Source organism: Anoplopoma fimbria, chromosome 19 (assembly GCF_027596085.1).
Source record: "Anoplopoma fimbria isolate UVic2021 breed Golden Eagle Sablefish chromosome 19, Afim_UVic_2022, whole genome shotgun sequence".
NCBI classification, from domain to species: Eukaryota; Metazoa; Chordata; class Actinopteri; order Perciformes; family Anoplopomatidae; genus Anoplopoma; species Anoplopoma fimbria.
In genome coordinates this window covers 14034340-14055689 of record NC_072467.1, presented here as the reverse complement: position 1 = coordinate 14055689, position 21350 = coordinate 14034340, and the positions used below count along the sequence as shown (strand labels likewise).

Genomic DNA, 21350 nt, shown 5'->3' with positions numbered 1-21350 from the left:
CCGTCCATACCTGCGGACCTGAACAGCCTTCCTTAGGTTCCCACATTCAAACTTGGAGAAAAACCTTAAGGAATCAGACGGACACTGAAGACTGACAGACACAGAGACAGAGACGACAACATGGATTTGAGGGCGTATTATTTAGTTTCCCATTTGAGCAAATAAAGGTAATGGAACTGAAATATTGACAATCTAAATCCAAACATTCATCTTGTAAAGCTTATTTAATGTGCACTGTGTTTGTGCATGTATATTTGTGTTGTTCACCTACCTGCTGTCTTCCAGGTCAAACACTACCTGGTTGATGATTCCATCAGTAGTCAGGAAGCGTTGGGCATCCTCAAACACTTTCTGCCTGATAAAGGAAAGCACATATAGGCATACAGATGTTAACATTGAGAATGTCCCTTCAATACCCCGTAGCTACTATGAGGAACTTTAATTTGGTGTTGATTTTGCCGGTCCCTGCAGACAAAAGTTTTTCCGAGCACTAAATTCCCTTTAGAAAACCTCTCATTTTACTGCAGCAGGGTCTGACAGTCTGCCCTGCCCATTCCTGGTTCTGTTTCTCCCGTGCCTCCCTTCCCTCCATCCAGCTTGGGTCTCCAGCAGCCTGGTGTGGCTGTTAGCCCCCAGCAGGGACCAAGCGATCAGCAGAGTGAGGCTCTGCTGGTGGCCGGAGGCTCTGCTCCTGGCCTCCTCATGGAGCTCGGACTGCAGATGGAAGGTGGCAGCGAAGGCCGATCTGGTTCTGTTTCTGCCGTGCCTCTCACTTCCCTCCATCCGGCCCAGCAATATGGCTTGAGTCTCCAGCAGCCTGGTGTGGGTGTTGGCCCCCAGCAGGGACCGTGGGATCAGCGGAGTGAGGCTCTGCTGCTGGCCGTAGGCTCTGCTCCTGGCCTCCTCATGGAGCTCGGACTGCAGATGGAAGGTGGCAGCGAAGGCGGATCTGGTTCTGTCCGTGGTGTATTTTGGGTTGGAACCTGCATGATTTTGTTTGACTTTACCAGAATCGGAGCCTGGTGGCACCGATGACAAGCATCAAAAATAACTAATATGAAAAAGCCAATCTTCCTGCTGATGGTCTCGTTTACTGATGTAGGTCATAAAGGTTTGTTCGATAACCAGTTTAAAGTTCCTTGTAATAACTTAAAAAATCTAGATGGGACATTTACATCAGTTGGGTGTCATATTAAGTTTTGATAGATTTTTGAGGTTTAAATGAGACGAGAAAAGGTTGGATGATTTCCAAGGCAGGGAGCACTTGGACTAGTCTTCACGAGAGCAAAATATTTCTCTCCCCATTCTCTTTGCCCCCACCGTCACTCCACCAACCTACAACACCACCACTGCTGTGAAACCAGTGTCTTAATCACATGGTGGCCAACAGAGGCACAGTAAGAACTATATAGTAAAGTTATTTTACTACTTCAGTCAAGATACATTTTCATCAATTGCAAAAACATGTCCGACAGAAGAAAATTGGACTGCGACAGAAAATGCAATAAAGCTATGCGATAAGCTTTCTTGTCTGATTTGGTCTGAAACCTTGCATGAAAGCAACTGAGCAATGTTTTCGTGCTATCTGGTCTCAAGTACTTATTTCAGGTGCTGTAATAGTTTGAGGCAAGGCAAAGCAAATGCATTTATCTAGCACATTTCATACCCCTAGGCAACTCAAAGCGATTTAGAGATTAGACAGGTGGAAGCACAAGAAACAAATGATTAAATATCAAAGCAATTAAGCAAAAGCACATGGAATATAAAGAATAAAAGCAAACAGACAAAGGTATACGGAGTGAAACAATAAAAACTATTGAACAAACAAAAAATAAGTAAAATGTTCAGAGGATTTTTGACAAGCAATAGAACTTTGAAGTCAAATGACTTTTGAGTCCTTGTCACAACCCTTGCAGCAGTATTCTGGATCACCTCAAGCTGTCTGATGACTGTCTTAGCCAGGCCACCTTAAAACAATACAAATTGTATATATAACTCAACTCTCACAGGCTCTCTATGTTCCCAGAAAAAAAGTTTTTGCTAAAAAATAAAGATAATTTATCAGTGCAAACAGACTTTGATGGAGTCCGAAGGAAACAGCAGTATATACGTTGTTATAAAAAGATCCCAAAAACTTTCTGAAATTCCCGTGCAGCATTATCCAGGTGGCTTGAAAATACAAACTATTTTTGCTTAACTATTGCTAAAGTCTACACTTACAAATTGTTATACATGCAAATTCAATCAGTTCAAAGTGAACATGCACACGTGCACAACAAATTCAATATATCAAAAAATATATCGTGGACAGCAGAGAGAGATGACAGGAAATGAGGAGGGAGAAGTGGGCTGACTTGCAAAATAGGCGCCTGCCTCTGCTAAAATCTGTTTACTGCCTGAGCATGTTGAAGCCACCAAAACACCCTAAGTTCACTTTTAGAGTAAGTTCAATCATATGTCAAGGAATTGACCAATTATTGCAAATTGGTATACTGTTGGTTTTTGTAGAAAAGGCAATGCTTTTTTAAGGGGAACCCTCAAAGAATTTCTGGGATGACTGGGAGTACAAAATGTAGCAAGAATTTTACAAAAATGATTCATGTGACCATTCTCTGATATGCCATGCTTATTATTAAGGCTAGACACAAAAAAAGAAGAAAAAAAGGTGCTGTCGTTTTTCCTGTGGGCCACTTTGTTTATTTACCATTTCAATTTAAACAGTAAATACACAGCATTAACGCCTACCTTACCACTCTAAATGTCATATTCTGCATAAATCCAAAGTTTTTTTTCCTTTTCTTTTTAAAACAACAGGCTGCTCATCTCCATGATATTATATATTTTCCATATATATTTGGGATAGAAATGAGACGGAGCTTGAAAGGTCCCTAATCTCATTCTACACCCAAGACAATTTACTCACAAAGCAACCCTAACAGAAATCGCATTAACATTATTTCTGTTAAGGGACTGCTGAACTCCAAAATTGTTCTTTTTCAACAGACTGGCAACATAATTAGATTAAGTTCAGAGTGAAATTGCATCTTTAACATTTTTAAATGTCAACGTCTGCTGGCCTCTTGAAAGTGCTGAGAAAATGTCTCGGAGGAGCAACATTAAAAGAGTGCTCTACGTACACACACACACACACACACTCCTCTATATGCAAACATATATTGGCCTCCGCCAATAATGTTTGTCTAAAGTGTCATCACTTCATCTTTCTGTCCTTTTAGCATTACTGTGTTTTTGACATGATTAACATATCATTTCTTGAGTTTTGGCCAAAGATTTATTGAAGTAACAGTGACCAGTGACCTACTTTGATCCAAGTAGACGATTGTGCCAAAATTGTAGAATTCCCTCGAGGCCCCTGTAATATCTCTTTTACAAGAATAGGACGGATATGAGGTCATAGGTACGTTTAACCACCAAGTTCATCCTTTATACTTAGTTCATCCAGGCGGATTTTTGTGCCAAAATTTAAATTGTCAAAATAGATCTTTCTATATTTCTATTTCTAGATATTTCTAGAGCTAATTATTTCTCTGGCATTCAATATTTTTGAAAAAAAAAAAGAAATTGAAAACAAGACTAATTTACATCGGGGTAGCAAAAAATTGCATGCAGAGTGCAGGTTTTGCACTCTGCAATTGAAATTCTATATTTTCATTTGTCAACAGACCCAAACCAACACTCTACAAACAAGTATTGTGTGAATCAAAGCCTTATATATCATCTTCCTCTGTGCCATAGAGTGCAATTTTTCTTAAAAACACATCAATGAGCCACACTGTTGCTCTGGGTGACATTCTCCTCAAGTACCATCAACACACACTGTGTACTTTCATTCTTACTCAATCCCAAATACACCGTGAAAATAGTCCCAGACAAAAGCCCTATTTCCTCCTGCATGAGTGATGTTTGATAAGAACTACAGTGCAGCCATAACCATTGATATTAATGTGTTGAAAGAGCTCATCACATGGGGGGGAGGAAGGATTTTAAGTCTGGATATGTGCATTTTACAAATCCTGGGACCCAATAATTTAAATAAGAACTATTGATGAATAATGTTAATGTTAATGTTGATTAACACAAAAAAAATGTATCCGCCTAGTTGCAGAAGTCTATTTACCATTAGAAGTCTATGGCAAGAGGTCTTTTTAGGCCCCTTTGCGTCACTTGACGAACCCAGAAATTGTGGTTCCACCGTTTGGCCATTATGCCAAAATTGCAGCACTCTTGCTGGGGGCATTCAAGATCATCTTAATCATCAGTGACAAAGTGTCAGGTGACAAGAGAGAAGATGTACAGGAACGTTCACTTCCTGTTTTCTACCAAAAGTCAACATTTTGTCTTTTCAGTATGACCAGGAAACCTTCCGTAACTTTAACAGCAACTTTATTATTGCAACCATACCAACAATACCCACCTATCTTAAGTAAAGTACTTATTTGAGGCCAAACCACGATGTTACCTTAAACCTAACCACACCTTAGCCACAGCATTGTGAAATTAATAAAAAACGGAATTATTTTTCAACATTGAATTTTAACAGTTAATAAAGGAACTGACATAGAAAATACTTCCATGTGTTGTTCTGGACAAATAACAAACTTCAAACAACAGACTACAAGGTCTGGACATCAATTTTTTTATAGCGGAGCCAGTGGACATGACTCGAACAAGTACTGACGTTTGCTTTAGCTCGCTACAGCAACAATATCAACTCACATTGGAAATCTGTTCTTGACAATGTGAAAGAAAACCTCTGGAACAACATTTAAGCTTTCATGTTTACGTGTGTCCTCAAAATATTAAATTCTAATGACTTTAGGGAAAGTGTTCTCCTAGAGAGCTGAGTTAATGTTCATGAATAACCTTTTCTTGTTAACAAGAACCAACTGGTACTTGGGAACTGAAATATAAAACTGGAAATTGACTCTGATGCAAAAAAAAAAACGGTGGCACTGGCTATCAACAGCAATCAGCATAGAAATGAAGAGGACCGCATTGAAATGCAAGGCACAGTGAGGAGAGTTTTACACAAACATTTCTCTCTCTTCTCCTCTCCGTCTTCAGAACGATTTACTCTGTGTTAGACATCTGCACAAATTACAAAGTCTCTGTGTGGGCATAATATATAATTACTGCACAATGCATACGTGATATGTGTAAGCTCACAGTCCGAACCTAAAGTCGTATCAGAGCAATCAAGTATTAATAGATCTATTTTACCTTGACGATTTCATTACTGTCAGAGAGCCGTGCAGCTCTCAGTGCTGCCATAGTTACATGAAGACAGATAGCACGCTGAAGAGAGACTGAAAGGGAATATAAAAGAGAGGGAGGACACAAAGAAGGAAGGAGGGAAGAAATCACAGGGAGCGTTATGAACGAGAAGCGGCTATAGCAGTGTTACATCTGCTGGAGAGGAGGACGATGGCTTAATAGAAGTAAGGATGGGGGAATAATGGAATGTGACAAGGAGTGCGGGAGAGACAGTAGGGGTGTGGGAAGATAGTAATGAGGGAGAGGGAGGGAGAAAAAAAAAACCTAGGTGGTTTGGAGAAGAAACAGAGCAAGAGAGCTAAAGAAGAAAATAATGTGTGGAGGTAGAGATTCTTCCTCAGGCCCTGTCTTCATACAGATTGCCAGTTTCACTGGGCCTCGTGCAAGAACCACTCGAAAGAACAGATTCGTTCTTGAGTGGCTTGTACGAGAGGTTTAGGAGAACTTGCTGCATTAACCAATTTTCTTATATTTTGAATATTCTGTCAGTCAACACAATTTCCGAGTGATTTTGACATGTAGTAGAAGTTATGTGCTAATAGTTTGCGGTTATCAATTCGAAGTTTTTCACTTTATGGATTTTATATTTCATTACTTTTAAGGAATTTTGAGTTTGAAAACCCGATGAAATTATTATGTTGACATTACTCTGACTCTTCAATCATAGGCTACTATATAATTCTAGATGTATTTATTTAGCCTAATGATATCACTATTTCTTTAAATTGGCTACTTATGCTAATAATTGATGCTATTTAAAATGATCTGACCCCCCCATTTCAGTCATCGTTGGCCTTGCTGTTTTTCATATGGAGCAATTTCTTCCTTATTTAGTGACATTACAACTCCCAGGTGCCGCGGCATTAACAGCACTCGTTATTCATCCCCATTCCTTGTCTTTAGCAGGTGTCTTAATTCTGCTATTGACGCTTTAAAAAATTATGGATTTTCCTTAATTGATCTCTGAAATAAAGATTTCAATACAGGACAAAAGGGGCAGGACGTGTAGCCTTGAATGGTATCATGGGTGCATTTTTTAACATCTTTCCAAGGCACAGGTGGCATTCATGTTTAGTTATGTAAAGTAAGCTGCAGCGTGGCACAAAAATAATTCTCGTGTGAGGTCCATCGTCCTTATTAAACCAATCCAAGATGGCAATGGCCAAAATGCTGAACTCAAGGCTTAAAACTGCAGTCCACAAACCAATAGGCGATGTCACGATGACTACATCCACGTCCTTTATACAGTCTATGCTTATCATTTTTTAAAGCTTTCACGGTGTGATTTCAGTTCATATAAGTTAATTATAACAAAAAAATGTCAGTGTTTAGTTGTACTTAGCTCTGGCCTCTCGTATCACTTCTGGCTGCAAAAATACAATTTGGCAAAAAAAAAACCAAGATGGTTTGTGGACAAAACTTGTCCACAAACTATGTGTATGACAATAAGCATTCTTAAACCCATCTTTATGTTCATGTTACATGAACTACATTACTCCTACACAGACATCAGGTAAGTGCTGTAACGAGCATGGCGTACCTCTGTATGTTGGATTTGCGAGGGGGCATGGGTTCATGTTCTGGCGGTGGAAGGTGCCCCCAAAAATCTGGAAAAGCCAGGATGCTGAACCCTGGAATAGATTTGGTTTTGGCAGCTGCAGCGCGGTACAGCTTGGGCTCATGGTGGGGGATACAAGCTCCATGTCTCTCCAATAACCTGTCTATCATTGTACGATGCTGGGATTCGTCTGCATCCTCCTCCACATCATCCTGATTGTCTCCTCTCTGACCTAGGTGGGCTTCATCCCTAAAGGTAAAGAAAACAATAAGAAGTTCAGACTGTTAGGATTAGTTCCATGACGAATTATAGAAGATGTTTATATAAACTGTCAAATCACTGCGCAGGGGCAGGATAATGGGTGCCAAAAGACTAATAAGAGGCTATAATTAACAGCAAGGAGACCCAAAATGGCAACAAAGACACGCAAATTGAGCACTTATTCAAAAATCGACCACAAAGACACATATTTCAACCACAAAGACATGCAAATTGATCACAAAGACACACATATTGACCACAAATACATGCAAATTGACCACAAAGACAAAAGGTGACCACAAAGAAACATTACATTACATTACATTACAGTCATTTAGCAGACGCTTTTATCCAAAGCGACTTACAGGAAGTGTATTCAACATAGGTATTCAAGAGAACTACTAGTCACCAGAAGTCATAAGTGCATCTCCTTTCTTAAACAAGCATCTTAAAGCATAAACCAGAGCAATAGTATAGTGCAGAGGCAAATTACTACGAAAACAATGATTGGAACAGACTAATACGAATACAATAAGTGCTACAAACTACTACGAATAGGATAAGTGCAGTAAACGAATACGAATACAATAAGTGCAGCGAACTGATGCGAATACAATAAGTGCAACAACTAATACGAATGCAATAAGTGCAGAAACAAACTAATACAAATACAATAAGTGCTACGAGGAAGGCTCAGGGTAGTACTTCTTGAAGAGGTGAGTTTTCAGCCTGCGCCGAAAGATGGGCAGCGACTCTGCTGTCCTGACGTCAGTGGGGAGTTCATTCCACCACTGAGGGGCCAGGACAGAAAAAAGCTGTGACCGGGTGGATCGGCCACAGGGACCTCTGAGCGACGGGGCAGCCAGTCGCCCCGAGGCAGCAGAGCGAAGTGGTCGGGCGGGGGTGTAGGGCTTGACCAAGGCCTGGAGATAGGAAGGAGCTGTTCCTTTCACTGCCCTGTAGGCTAGCACCAGAGTCTTAAACTGGATGCAAGCTCTTACAGGGAGCCAGTGTAGAGAACGGAGAAGGGAAGTTGTGTGGGAGAACTTGGGGCGATTGAACACCAGACGAGCTGCAGCTTTCTGGACGAGCTCCAGAGGTCTGATGGCCGACGCCGGGGCTCCGGAATTCTCTCTATTGCCATCAGGCGTCGCTACGCTTTACCTGCTTGCAGAACAAACCGCCATTCCAAGTCGTTTCATCCCCTCTGCATTCGACTACTAACTGCTCCGTAGTTGTGTATGTGTATTTGTTGTTTGTATGTTACTGTGTCTGTATGCAAGCTGCTCAAACAAATTCTAGTGGGATAAATAAAGTTGTATTGTATTGTATTGTATTGTATTGTATAGAGGTCTGATGGCCGACGCCTGGGGCTCCGGCAAGTAGTGAGTTGCAGTAGTCCAGGCGGGAGATGACCAGAGCCTGGATGAGCACCTGCGCCGTCTCCTCAGTGAGGAAGGGGCGAATCCTCCTGATGTTGTAGAGGAGGAATCTGCAGGAGCGTGTGACCGATGCAATGTTTGCTGAGAACGACAGTTGGTCGTCCAGGGTCACACCCAGATTCCTCACAGTCCGAGTTGGCGTCACCACGGCATCATCAATGGTGATGGACAGGTCTCGGTGCGGGCAACCCTTCCCCGGGAGGAACAGTAGCTCGGTTTTGTCCAGGTTGAGCTTCAGGTGGTGTGTCGCCATCCACTTCGAGATGTCAACCAAGCACGCAGCAATGCGTGCCTCCACTTGGGTGTCACCGGGAGGAAATGACAAGACCAGCTGGGTGTCATCGGCATAACAATGGTAAGAGAAACACAAAATGACCACAGAGACACACAAATTGACTACGAGTGTCTTTTACTTGTCCTTGACTCCATGTTGGGGAAATCAGACAATATGTAGGACTTTCCCAAAGAAATCCCTGTAATACAACTTATATGCTACATATTTGTATCATTAGAAACCATTTCTACTATTTCTAACCATTTCTAATGGCATTTCAAAGAGGGCAGAAATTGTGAGTCATCGCAAAATGACTACAAATTAGCTTACTCACTAAAACAAAGGAACTGAAGGCAGCACAGATACACAAATCTTTATTCACATTCAGTCCAAAGGTACGTAATCATGTCCTGACTTAAACATTGTACCTGTGCCTGGTAATGCTTAGGAAAAGATCATAGTTTAGGTTTAAAAAATGAGTTTGTTAAGTAACCGACCTTAGTAAAGTAACACAACTGTGGTAAAGAAAGTCAACCTTGAGTAGGTTTCACACCGAACATGAACAGCAGTGTTCTGAGTTAAAGTGCTTGTTTGACCCATTCATCCACCCACCCCTGCTACCTCTCCTACCTGGACTTTCTCACTCTTTATACTTTTTCAGCGGTGAAGGCTGCTTCGTGACTACCCTTGACACATCGGTGGTGCACTTGCGGCACAAGGTGAGATCAGACAGAACGCAATATTGTAAGTGGGTGTATAAATTGCAAATTTCCCCGCTGCGGGACTAATAAAGGATTATCTTATTTTATCTTATAAGAGGCTGTGACAATGATGGCCCAATCACCTTCACGACTTCCTCCACAGAGATATACCCGTGTTTAATGTATAATGTTTGGTTTTCAACCCAAACAATCAAATCTAAATTACCTGTACAATAATAAAAACAAAAATCGTGGAGCAGTATATCTGCCAGGTGTAACTATGGCTTGATAGAGTTTAACTTCACTCCAGTTAGAGACTGCAGATGGAAAGGATACATGCTACATTCAGATGGCGGTAAAGAGGGTCCCCAGTTTAAAGGAAAGGTCTTCAGTGTAGTACTACTTATTGGTATGACGGACAGAGATTTAATCTGCTATCACTGATGCCATCCCCACTGGTTGAAAAATCATGTTGTTGAATAATTACACAAATTACAAAAGAAATTACCCACAGTGACTAAAATAGGAAACCAACAATTTAGGTGAGCAATCCCAAACAAGAAATTATGGGAAAAAGCATGATTATAGAGTTACATTTGTTAAATTGAGGTAGTCCGCAATTATTTGACCCAATATAACAAGGACCTTTAATTTCTTTAGATTTTTTTTCAGCTACCAGATTCCCTTTAGAAAACCTCTTATTTTACTGCAACACGGTTTAACACTTGAGTCCTGGTTCTGGTTCTCCTGTGCCTCCCTTCCCTCCAGCGGACTTAGCATTACTGCTTGGGTCTCCAGCTGGGCGGCTTCGATGCTGGCTCCCAGTGGGGACCGGCAGGAGAAGGGAGGCTAAGCTCTGCTCTTGGCTGGAGGTGTTTTAAAGGAACTGACTTAGGTCAGTGTCCTCGATGAATTCTTTCAGCCTCATTTCCTTTGTGCTTTCAAATTACACGTCCTTTCATCATTATCACAGCTTGACAAATGTCTTGTTCAGGCATCCATGCAGAGGAAATATTGAGTTTCAGCGTACCTTGCCTCTCTAACCTTGGTCCTGGAGCTGGGGCTGGTGCTGAGGATGCTGCTGTGACTGTGAAAATCACGGGCCTCTAACTGGGCAGCAGCTGGAGGGAGGGAAAGAGAAAATTGTGCATTTGAATTGCCACTTTTCAAAAATAAGAGGAAAGAAAAATAAGGCTGTGGTTTTCTAAAACAAGGAAGATTAGTCACTGGTCATGATGAAAACAAGGGATGTGTATTTGTTTTTTTATATGCAAAAGCTTTCCCATTTAATTCGTATTAGCTGAAAAGAACTTGTAGCAAACATTTGTGTGTGTTTTTTATTAATATGAACGGATTAAAAAATGTGTGTGAATATATATATAATATATTTTGTAAATGTTATGAATAACATTTTTTTCTTTTTATTTATTTACAAATGTAGGTAGTACAAACATTTGTATTATCACTTCTAGATCATTTGAATACTACTCTTTAAAAGAAGTGATCTTTTTAAACAGACATTGTTAATTTACCAGTCAGAAGACTGTTTTGTATTGCCCGCCATTCAACTGGTTGAAGCTGCACCCATCTCTACTTTTACATTAACAATGACTCATATGAATAACTATATAACTCCTTTTCCACAACTCCACTCATTAACATCTAAAGCTCTGTGCCTGAAGCAAACAGGCACATTAGAGACTGGTTGCTAAACATTCCACTATGGTCACAAGCTAAAGAGACACATTTTTCCCTCAGGATTGGTGGAGACCAAAAAGAGAGCAAAAACTAGAATTACAGCCTACCTGTTATGTACCCTAACCAACCAGTTAAGTTGCAGCTTACATCCATGTTTGTCCGAAATATCATCACTTCAAAATTGTATCCTATAATTAGCATATCAATTCTTAGGCTTTGGCCCAAAATGTGCTTTGTGAGATCATAGTGACCTCGGCCTTTAACCAAATTGTTGTGCGAAAATTGAGGAAATTCCCTCCACGAGTTCCTGAGATATCACGAGAATAGGACAGGGACCTTGACCTTTGACACGTGGCCGCCAAAATCTATTTAGTTCATCCTTGAGTCCAGTTGGATCATCAGGTGGACGCAAGCTTAACTTCAGTACAACTTTTTAAGGCGACAATATGTTAAATGTTGTGCTTTCATATTCTTCCAATGTCCCCCAAAAATCTAAGAATGCATCTCTCAATGCAGAGCAGTGAAATCTTATCACCAGGATGAAGTAATAAAAAATGTTTTAATCAAAAGCTCAGTTGGTATCTCTCTACCGTGAAATGAAGCAGCTCAATACAGGACTTGTTTTGCTCTTAAAAGATGTGATATTGATGGGAAGAGCTATTCCACCCGCCGTTATTTGTGAATAGGAGATGATTCACTTCATTTTCTCTAAGAGGTGATGCAGTTATTCTGAGCTGTCTGAGAGTTAGTTATTTTGTCTTAATCTAAATATTGATATGAATGTTAGACATTACATTTGACCCATCTCTGACCTGGTGTGTGTCCCTTTGGTTCTGTCTCTGAGTGAGACCCTGGGGAGGAGGTTGACGAATCACTGCCGGCAGCACTCCTCCCTCTGTCCCTCCTGGAGGTGTGAAACGGGAAGCGGTTGAGGAGCACAGCTTCCTCGTCTGATGAAGATGACGATGATCCCGTCGAACTCTCCTCCGGTTCGGATCTCAAACCCAACTCCTGTTAGACACAAATGTTGGTTTGCAGTCATGTGATTTGCTCAGGGACCAACATCTTTGAAGTCTGCCAAAAAAAAAACTGTTTCATGCCTCTAATTTCATTTGGAGACTTTTGACAGACGTGTGGACGAGATGCCACATTTACAAATACAGCTCTACTTCTTTGGCATCTTATGTTGGACTGATGACAGACTGAACCCTACAGTGACCCACTATCACCTCTCAAGATAGAAGAGGTATTACAGGAAGGGTCGGGGCTAGCTGGTTAGCATGCTCATTTAAATAGATATCTCTGCGACAATATACAAAGTCGTCTTTGACAGAACGTCAGCCGTTCAACCTTCATATTTTGTTTAAAATGTTAGTCCATTTTTGAATGTTTTAAACTTAAACTTAAAATCTGTCTATATTGCAACTTTTAAAAATGAAATGGTAATATATATGGGCGTGTTATCTCTTTGACTAGGGTTAAGGTTAAATTAAACCCATTTTTTGTATACTTTGTTGATTCTATTTGTCTTCAGATTTCCACATTTGTTAGAAAAGTCAAATTTAACTAAAGAACCCCAAAGATTGAATTAAAACCTGTACCCTTTCTTGGCTGAGCTAACAGAAACACAGTTGTGTGGGAGGACAATTATTGATCACAACCCAGGGATAAAAATGTGCAAATGAGACGGATATGAAATGTTGGTCAAATATGCGTTGGACACATTGAAATAACAGCTGTGGCCTGCTGACTCGGTACTCCTTATTAGTTTAATCTCGGCCTTTTGGCAAGCAATGCGTCACATTACCATTAAATATAAACTCTTTTTTTACACATTTTAATCTTTGGGCTCGGGGAGGATAACAAGTCATCCCAGGTCACAACGTTTTAGTCTATACTCTGGAAAGCAGTGATGCAGCTTGGCTCAATGTCAACAGTATGGCCGCTCAACTGTTATTTGGGTTACTGACATAGGGAGTGTGGAGTAATGAAAAGTAGCATCAAACATAATGGTGTTTTTTTTATATATATAAGCAATCATCATCTTTAACTATCTGTTCAGTACAATTCCCCAAGGAGCACAAAAACAGATGCTCTCACTGAAATCAGAGCAGTGGGACTGATAGACTGTTATACATGTGTAATGTGCTTGTTGGGGGGGCACCCTGGTGTCTGTAGGGCTCTGAGGGCCCCTTTTCTTTTTCTGTCTTTCATGCCTGGCCTACATAATGCAAATAGGCTATTTGCTGATGAGGATGTAAGAGCCTAAATCTAAGTGAAAGATCGTTTGTTTTGTTTTGTTGCTCAATCGGGTGAGTATAAAGTCAAGTAAAGTTAGGTTTTGCTTAATTAAAGAAGGGGTTGGCAGTATATTTGTCTTCATTGGGCTTGTCACAAATGTTTACGGTTAGCAGAAGCTTAACCATTAGCAATATTTTCTCTCTTTTGTAAGACTTTTGTTATAAGTCCGGCATACTTATTTTTGGGTTGCTTTGCAGTTGAGGCAGCTGTTGCGAAATACTGGAGTAGCAACTTTTCCTGGGAATCCCAGACAGTTAAAGTTCTAAGACGAAACGATCCAGTCCCACTTACAACTTGTCAAATACCAACAATTGGTCAGTATATACTGAAACCGACGCACTATTCAAACTCCAATGTAAGTCCACCTGCGTCATACTCCACACAGGGTGGGTGTTAAATGGGTCAAACAAACACAGGAGACTCATTCAGGAGACCACTGTTTGTGTCCCAAAGCAAGACTAGACCAAATGATGATATGTTGTCACTTATTCACGTACTCACAATTCACGTCAGTCTTTAGTGAAGTTAATAACAACAATACTCTTTTACTTAACCTAACTAAGAGGTTTTGTTGCCTAAACCTAGATTCCTTTGAAGACGGAAGTGTATTTTGGAAAGACACTATGCATGTTACAGGTGTAAACTGATTAAAACTGAAGCTAGAGGGGCAACTCAAACATCATACTTTGAAGCGTATGGGCCACTGACCAAGTGTCTGCATTTGATGAGTTGGGAGTGAGAACATGTTGTTTCTGTAGGACTTTCCGCTGTTGAATGAGGGTTTTGCCATCTGAAGGGACGGGCACACAAATCCGTATTTGACCCGCTATTGGTCAAGGTGGTCAAAGTTTTTCAAAAGCCTGAAAACAGGGTCATGAGGAGGCGCAGACGTGATTTCTCTGACACCACTTGAATGACAACATGCTCAATGATTCAGAAGCATCAGTCTACAATCAGTAATTTTCTCAAATTGTGAGGCGGCTTTCTATTTTCTCAAATTGTGAGGATGCATTGGTAGTTGGCTTTGCTAGAACATTAACTTTTTGTAGGGGACTGTCCTCGACAGACAATCAACAGCATTGATTGTATTTTTTAATTTAAAAAACCTATGCTTACACGTTGCTTTCAAGTGAAATGGAACATTTTAAAACGCACTAGGGCTCCATTTTATCCTCCCGAGACTTATTTTACATGACAAACGTACTTATCTTTTCCTCAGTTCTTTGCTTCACTGAGGCCTTGCTGTCATTTTACAGTAATATTCATTATCTGTGCTTTGGTTTCCAGCCAGGGGCATAATCATGTTTTGCACACCGCAAAAACAAATTCAGCTGTCAGACAAATTAACAACAGCAAATACTGCGTGTGAAACAGGGTTTTGTCAATGCATTAAGATACATAGCCACGTCTTCACTATGAGAGACATAGCATACGTGTGACATCACATGGTGTATTTGATGTAGTAAATGAGCCCTCGCTGTAATAATCAGTGTATTATTTTTGTAATGCAGTGAACATCCTTGGATAGGGATGTTCACTGCATTTTTATCCTCATAATATATTCTGACAAATTAGCATGAATGTGCTTCCTATTAGTCAGATATTAACACATTTATCATGAGTCAAGTCAGATGGTATCCTGTGCTTTATGACATGAAACATTATCATGGACCGAGACACTCGTTCATTATCTCCCATCTGTCTCTGACACAATCTATTTCTGTCTTTCTTTCACACACACACACACACACACACACACACACACACACACACACACACACACACACACACACACACACACACACACACACACTTTATTCAACATTTAGGGGGAGCGACGCAGGCCTATATTGTATTTATTGTACCTGCCAGGAGATAATGTGTTTATGCGTGCTTGAGTGTGTGTGCATCTCTGTATCCGACTGTCCGTCTGCGGCTCACTCACACACTGCTTGACCCATCTGCCTAATATTTTCTTGTGCTCATGTGTGTATCGCTCGGTTAGTAATTGACAAACTCAACTGAGCACTTACCACAACAGAGCGTGTCGGTTGAAGGAGAGCTAATAAGCTGTAAGCAGCCGGTAGGTGTCCTAAGGTGTGATTGGAGCTAACATATAACTGAACTATACACACTGATACCAGTGTTCTGGTTCTATCAAGTGAAGTCAATGCGAAACTGTCTTAATGCTTTCATTCTCTCTACTAACCAGCAGGGGGCGACTCCTTCGGTTGCAAAAAAGAAATCCGATTTTATGGAAGTCTATGAGAAAATGATCACTTGATTTATTACCTCAGTAAACATGAGTTTATGGTCTCAATCTCTAGTTTCAAGTCTTCTTCAATACAGCATGATGTCCATTTAATATATCGTCCAGTTTTGAGTTAAATAGACCACTCCTAAATATGGTAATTTCTGTTCAAAAAAGGCTGCGAAAATAACAACTAGGCAAATGTTGTAATCCAAGATGGCCAAGTCGAAATCGCCGAAATCGAGCCTCAAAAACGGCAGTCAACAAAACAATCGATGACGTCACGATTACTACGTCCTTCACAGTATATGACGGATACTGTTGCTTCTAGACGGGGGGATAATTATTGTTTGCATTTATTCAATCAAACATTATAGGCATATACAGGAGTATAAAATAAAGCTAAAAATAAAACATTCAATAAGACAAGATGCAGCATAGTTCACAGCGGCCCTTCACAATCCCTTAACTGTGTGAGGTATTGACATTGAGCTTGTATTTGAAACAAATTGAACGTTTATCTCACAAGGACAACGGATACACTTTCTCCTGTCTCTCTATATAATTAGTCACGACTACATCTACTAATAGCCGTGGAAGTCAGGATGATCATGGCCATGTTTGAAATTAGCAGACTCTAACACACACACTGTGTCAGTCATATCCTGTCCCTCTCTCTCTAATCAGTCATGTCCCCCTGCAGTAACAGCCATGTAAATCATGATGGTAATCGGCATACAGAGCACTCGGTCTCAACATCCTCGCTCTCCTTGTAGGCCTTCTTTTTTCCACTGTTTTTATCTTACTGTGATGCACCCAAACTACACATCAAATCAACAAAAAAAGTTCATCAGTGTCTTCCAAAAAACAATCTGTTGGAGTCTTTTCTGATCCGTCAACTTTATGTTTAAAAGTCTGCTTAATTTGGGGAAATAAACTCCTTGTTAAGGAGCCATTGTGGACATGGTTAAAAGAAAACAAGACTGAAACAGGACTGCAGTCTCTGGAGTCAATGTCAGATGTATCCCAGATAGAACCAACATGTTCTCACTCCCAACTCCCGACGCTTGATCATTGTCGGATTTGGGTGGACAAAAATCCATTTACACCCACCAACATCTGGCTTTTGTCTTAAGTGGGAGGGTTTCAATCGACATTTACTCCATAGACAAATTACTCTGCAGTAGACATGGGTATTCTACAGCTCCAGCTCTGATTGACAGTGATGGAAACACAACATGGCCCTCTTTTTTTTTGTCCTTGATGCTATTTCTTGCTTTCACATTGAATTACTTTGATCGTTTATTTTACAAAGTGCAAACATTTGACATACTGCCGCCAGTCACTGTTGCCATCATTCGTCGCCAACGAATAATTTCAAGGGTTCCGCAAATGATGCACAGTCCAAGACATCCGTTTTTTGCAACATCCTCACTCCGCTTAAGTTTCCTACTGCTCTGACTCAAGGGTAACATGAGTCAGAGAAGAGATATAAAAAATAGGAGTAACTGACCCCTATGCTTCTTTCTACTGTTTACTAGCTGGGGCGTTTGCAGCCTCAACCGTGAAAATACCTCGATGGTAACAACATAATCTATGTCATAATCCTGTACTATACCTGCACAGTCTTTCATAAGCCTTAGCGTTCTTATGCATGGTTCAGTTTTATAAATCTCGATCTTTGTGAAATTGTACAATATGCACGAGCCCTCATAACCCACCCCCACAGTTAAAGATTGATGGAAGTAGATTCACCCCTTAATCACCTCTTTGTATAATCACCCTCAGAGGAGAAGAAGAAGATCAATGCGACCGACGGTCTGTGTTTTATCAGACCGACAACACCCGTGCAGCTGTCGGTACACATGACCATTACACACTGCTGTGGCTATTTGTGGCCCCTGCATTGGCATTGATTCATCACATTTCTGCCACCTAAAAGCTTTATCAGAAGGGACATCTTTCATCTTGACTACCTTCACACACCAGAAAGACTCAATACAGATTGTAATCCATATTATATCAATCTGTTATTTTTTTTTTTTTTATTATTTATATATATATATATATATATATTAATATTTAAATATATGTTTAAATATTTTAAATACGTTAATCAATATTGAAAAAACAAAAGTGCTTCAAGACAAAATTTATATAAAAATAAATAAATTTGATTAAATGAAAGAAAAAATAATGAAGCTCTAATGTAGCTATAATATAATAACATTACACAACCTCAAAGAATATGTTTCATTATTAATTCTACCCCTCGCATAGGATTCATTTCCAGTATTTTGCAAACCATGTATTAGCTAATCTGAAGCATGTGTTAGGTGCATGCATCAGTTTCCCAGCTTCCAATCTTTGTGCTAAGATAGGCTAAACATCTGCATCTTTGTGGTTAAAATGAGGGGACAGTTAAGGGAACTGAGATGCACCCCTAAAGGAAATTTGTATGAAACTCATCTGGAACAGTTCCTAAAGCGACTGTGCTTCTAAAAGGATAAACTTGTCCTGGAAGACGCTGAGATGTGAAATCGTTTTTTTTCCCAGCCTGCCCAGGGAGTTACAGCTCAAAACATGGGCTTTACACCAGGCTGATGACAGTCAATTTAAAAAAAAAAAGAATCACTTCTGTCTCCCACCTCAGCTCTTATTCCATTTTTCCCATTTTCAAGCACTTTGCTCTAAAGTGATGTATGGATCTGCTCTGATCCCAAGTGTTTCACAGAAATATAGTGATGGAAGAAAAGATCCGATCGGCCCCAAATCCATTGAGGGTCCATTAAGGGGGCACCACTTTACAAGTGTCACTGTTCGACACATATTCACACATGCGTCAAAAAACTCACGGCTTGGTCCATGCTTCTATGCCTCAAACTACGGCGCTCTACGTACACCTCTAGCATCAGTTTTGCTTGTGTCACAAACAGTGTGTCAATATCTGCTCATTACATAGTGTTTTTTCCAAAAAATACTTTTGCCCTTCACATGAAAGCAAACAACCGAGTTAGGTTTAGGAAAAGAAAGGACGTTAACTAGACTGACAAACTCACGAGTCACTTGAGTCACTAACAACCAATGTGACAAAATTACACCGTCAATTTTGAATTGCAAAAAGGACACAAACAGCAGTCTCCTGGATGAGAATCTTGTGTTTTGATTTACCCATACACCAACCCCGCCCTGTGTGGACCATCCCGCTCTTTATACTACGTTAGGGTGGAGTAATGATACGGATGTGTTTGTATTGGAGCAAGTTGCATCCAGGTGCATTGCTCATACACACTAAAGAGCAACGTGATCTCACAGAAATATACGTGAAATGAAACGGCGCATCATGTGTTGGTGGCATCCCATATGGAAAAGATCGTACAAAATCATACAAAAGGCCCCATGTCATATATATTACTTATAAGTTTCAGATAAAAGATATAAACATTTAGTAAAATGTATGTATATCTTTTCCATATGGGATGTAATGTGTAAAAAATATGTGCCATCACCACTTAAACAATTGGTGGGCTGAAATAACTAATAACTAACGAACTGAAATACGTAAGCACGTTACAAACATTACTTACACATTAACTCAACGCTCTGGGACACAGACTCTGGTCTCGAGTTTGTCTCCTGAGTTTGTTTGACCCGTCCACTTTCCCTTCCTTTTACCAGTGTTTATACTATGTCAATAGCTGTACTCTGTAAGTGTGGCATAGTCACATGTATGCATTTAATTTGCGTGTCCGCCACGGCAATTTATCCTGATTGACTTTCCATCGCCATTGCTGCCGCGGAGCAGACACAACTTTTTTTTTAAATACTTGCTACCACCACATACTGTGCAGTTTAGAGGTTGAGGTCATTTAATTTATTTTTGTGAGATCAGCTTGGTATTTGACACATTGGGAAAGAAAACAAGACATCATCTTTAGGATTCATGTGTTCTCCAAAAAACAGTGGCTGCAATGCTGTTAATGTAAAAAAAAAAATAGTGAATATGGATCATTGTGATTTGAAGCAATTTGGTTAAAACTGCACAACTAAAAGTATATATATGATATGTAGACTTAATCCACAGTAATCCACGATAAAAACATGCAAAATCCTGTTGGTAAAAGGGAGACTTAACCTGAAAATTTTGAATTAAAATTCAATAAGATATAACCACGTATCCACCTACACTTCTGGCATAATCTTCTTCACAGGGACATTCAAGTTACAAGTATCTGGTTTCTCTCACGGATGGTTCCTGAGTTAGTATCTACCAATCAGACCAAACAAGGACAAGTACTGTAATGATGCTCATAATGTGATCCCTGACCAGCTGTTAAAATGTTCTACTGCAGATATCAGACATTATAGACTCATAAAAGGGACTTATTTAACATCATGTACCATCATCTAAGCAAATCACTGGGCTGTCACACACACACACACACACACACACACACACACACACACACACACACACACACACACACACACACACACACACACACACACACACACACACACACACAACCTTGTACTTTTATCTTTGTGACAACAGTCATTCACATAATGCATTCCCTATGACCTTAAGTTAATCTTAACCATCATAACTAAATGCCTTACCCCAACCATAACCCCTACCAAAATCTAATTCTAAACTGAACTGAGTCTGTCCCAAAGTGAGGACCAGCAAAACATTTCCTCACTTTCCAACAATGTCCTGACTCTGCAGGTCAACAACTCAGGTCCTCACAAAGATAGATGCACAAGGACAACCACACACATGCACACACACTCTTACCTGGAAGTCATGTGAAAGTTCAGGACAGAGGCGACTGTACTGTGGCAGCAGCTCTTTGGGTCTGTCTGGGTCAGGGCGAAGACGAAGTTTGTTCAGGTCTGTCTCCAAATCATCATCCTGGACAGAGAGACACGCACACCGTCAGAACAGATGGAGGGAAACTCAGTCACAGACTCAAATAACGAGCTGTTGAGAAGGGGAGTAGACGTCTGAAATATTAACGAAAATAGGACCAGTGCTCTGGGAAATTTAGGGGTCTGGAATGGAACCAGGTAAGGTCATAGATCTATGCTCCTTTATCGACAAGAAAATGGGCTCAGTAAAGTTGGACTTTATCATAAATAACAAGCTTTCAGTGCATTTGGGTGAAACTGGTTTGGAACTAAGAAGAGGTTGTAAAGAATGAATAAATTGAAAGTCAGAAGTTGTACCTTAAACAAGTGAGGCATTTCAAAGTTCTGCTTGGTAAAGTGATCTGTAAGGATTATAGCCTGTTAATGCTTCAAACGTGCCCAAATGCAACTGCCACGTTATGAAAGTGAAAGTAAAACTTAACCAACTATAGTTTTAGGCAACTAAAATCCTAGGTTAGGATTGGGAGAAGGTCATGGTTTGGGTTAAAACAAGCAAGTTTGCTACGTTACTTACACAACCTGGCATTAGTTAAGCACATAAATTACATAACAAAATTGTGGTAAAATAAGTCAATGTAATCAGACTTTTTTTCGCTCGTTATACTACATCACCTGACTTCCTCATTTCATCCCATCA

The 21350-nt window shown here is 40.2% G+C and overlaps 1 protein-coding gene across 1 annotated transcript in view; it reads right to left on the bottom strand.

Moving 5' to 3' along the window:
- Window positions 1-21350, bottom strand: part of LOC129108670 (cytosolic carboxypeptidase 4) — a 132592-nt gene that overhangs the window by 55707 nt on the left and 55535 nt on the right. Inside the window, exons 12-17 of the mRNA XM_054620550.1 lie at window positions 20580-20696; window positions 12042-12240; window positions 10562-10652; window positions 6836-7102; window positions 272-355; window positions 11-91 (exon numbers count right to left, since the gene is read on the bottom strand). Of these exons, the coding sequence (XP_054476525.1) occupies window positions 11-91; window positions 272-355; window positions 6836-7102; window positions 10562-10652; window positions 12042-12240; window positions 20580-20696 (839 nt within the window). The remainder of the gene's footprint in view (window positions 1-10; window positions 92-271; window positions 356-6835; window positions 7103-10561; window positions 10653-12041; window positions 12241-20579; window positions 20697-21350) is intronic.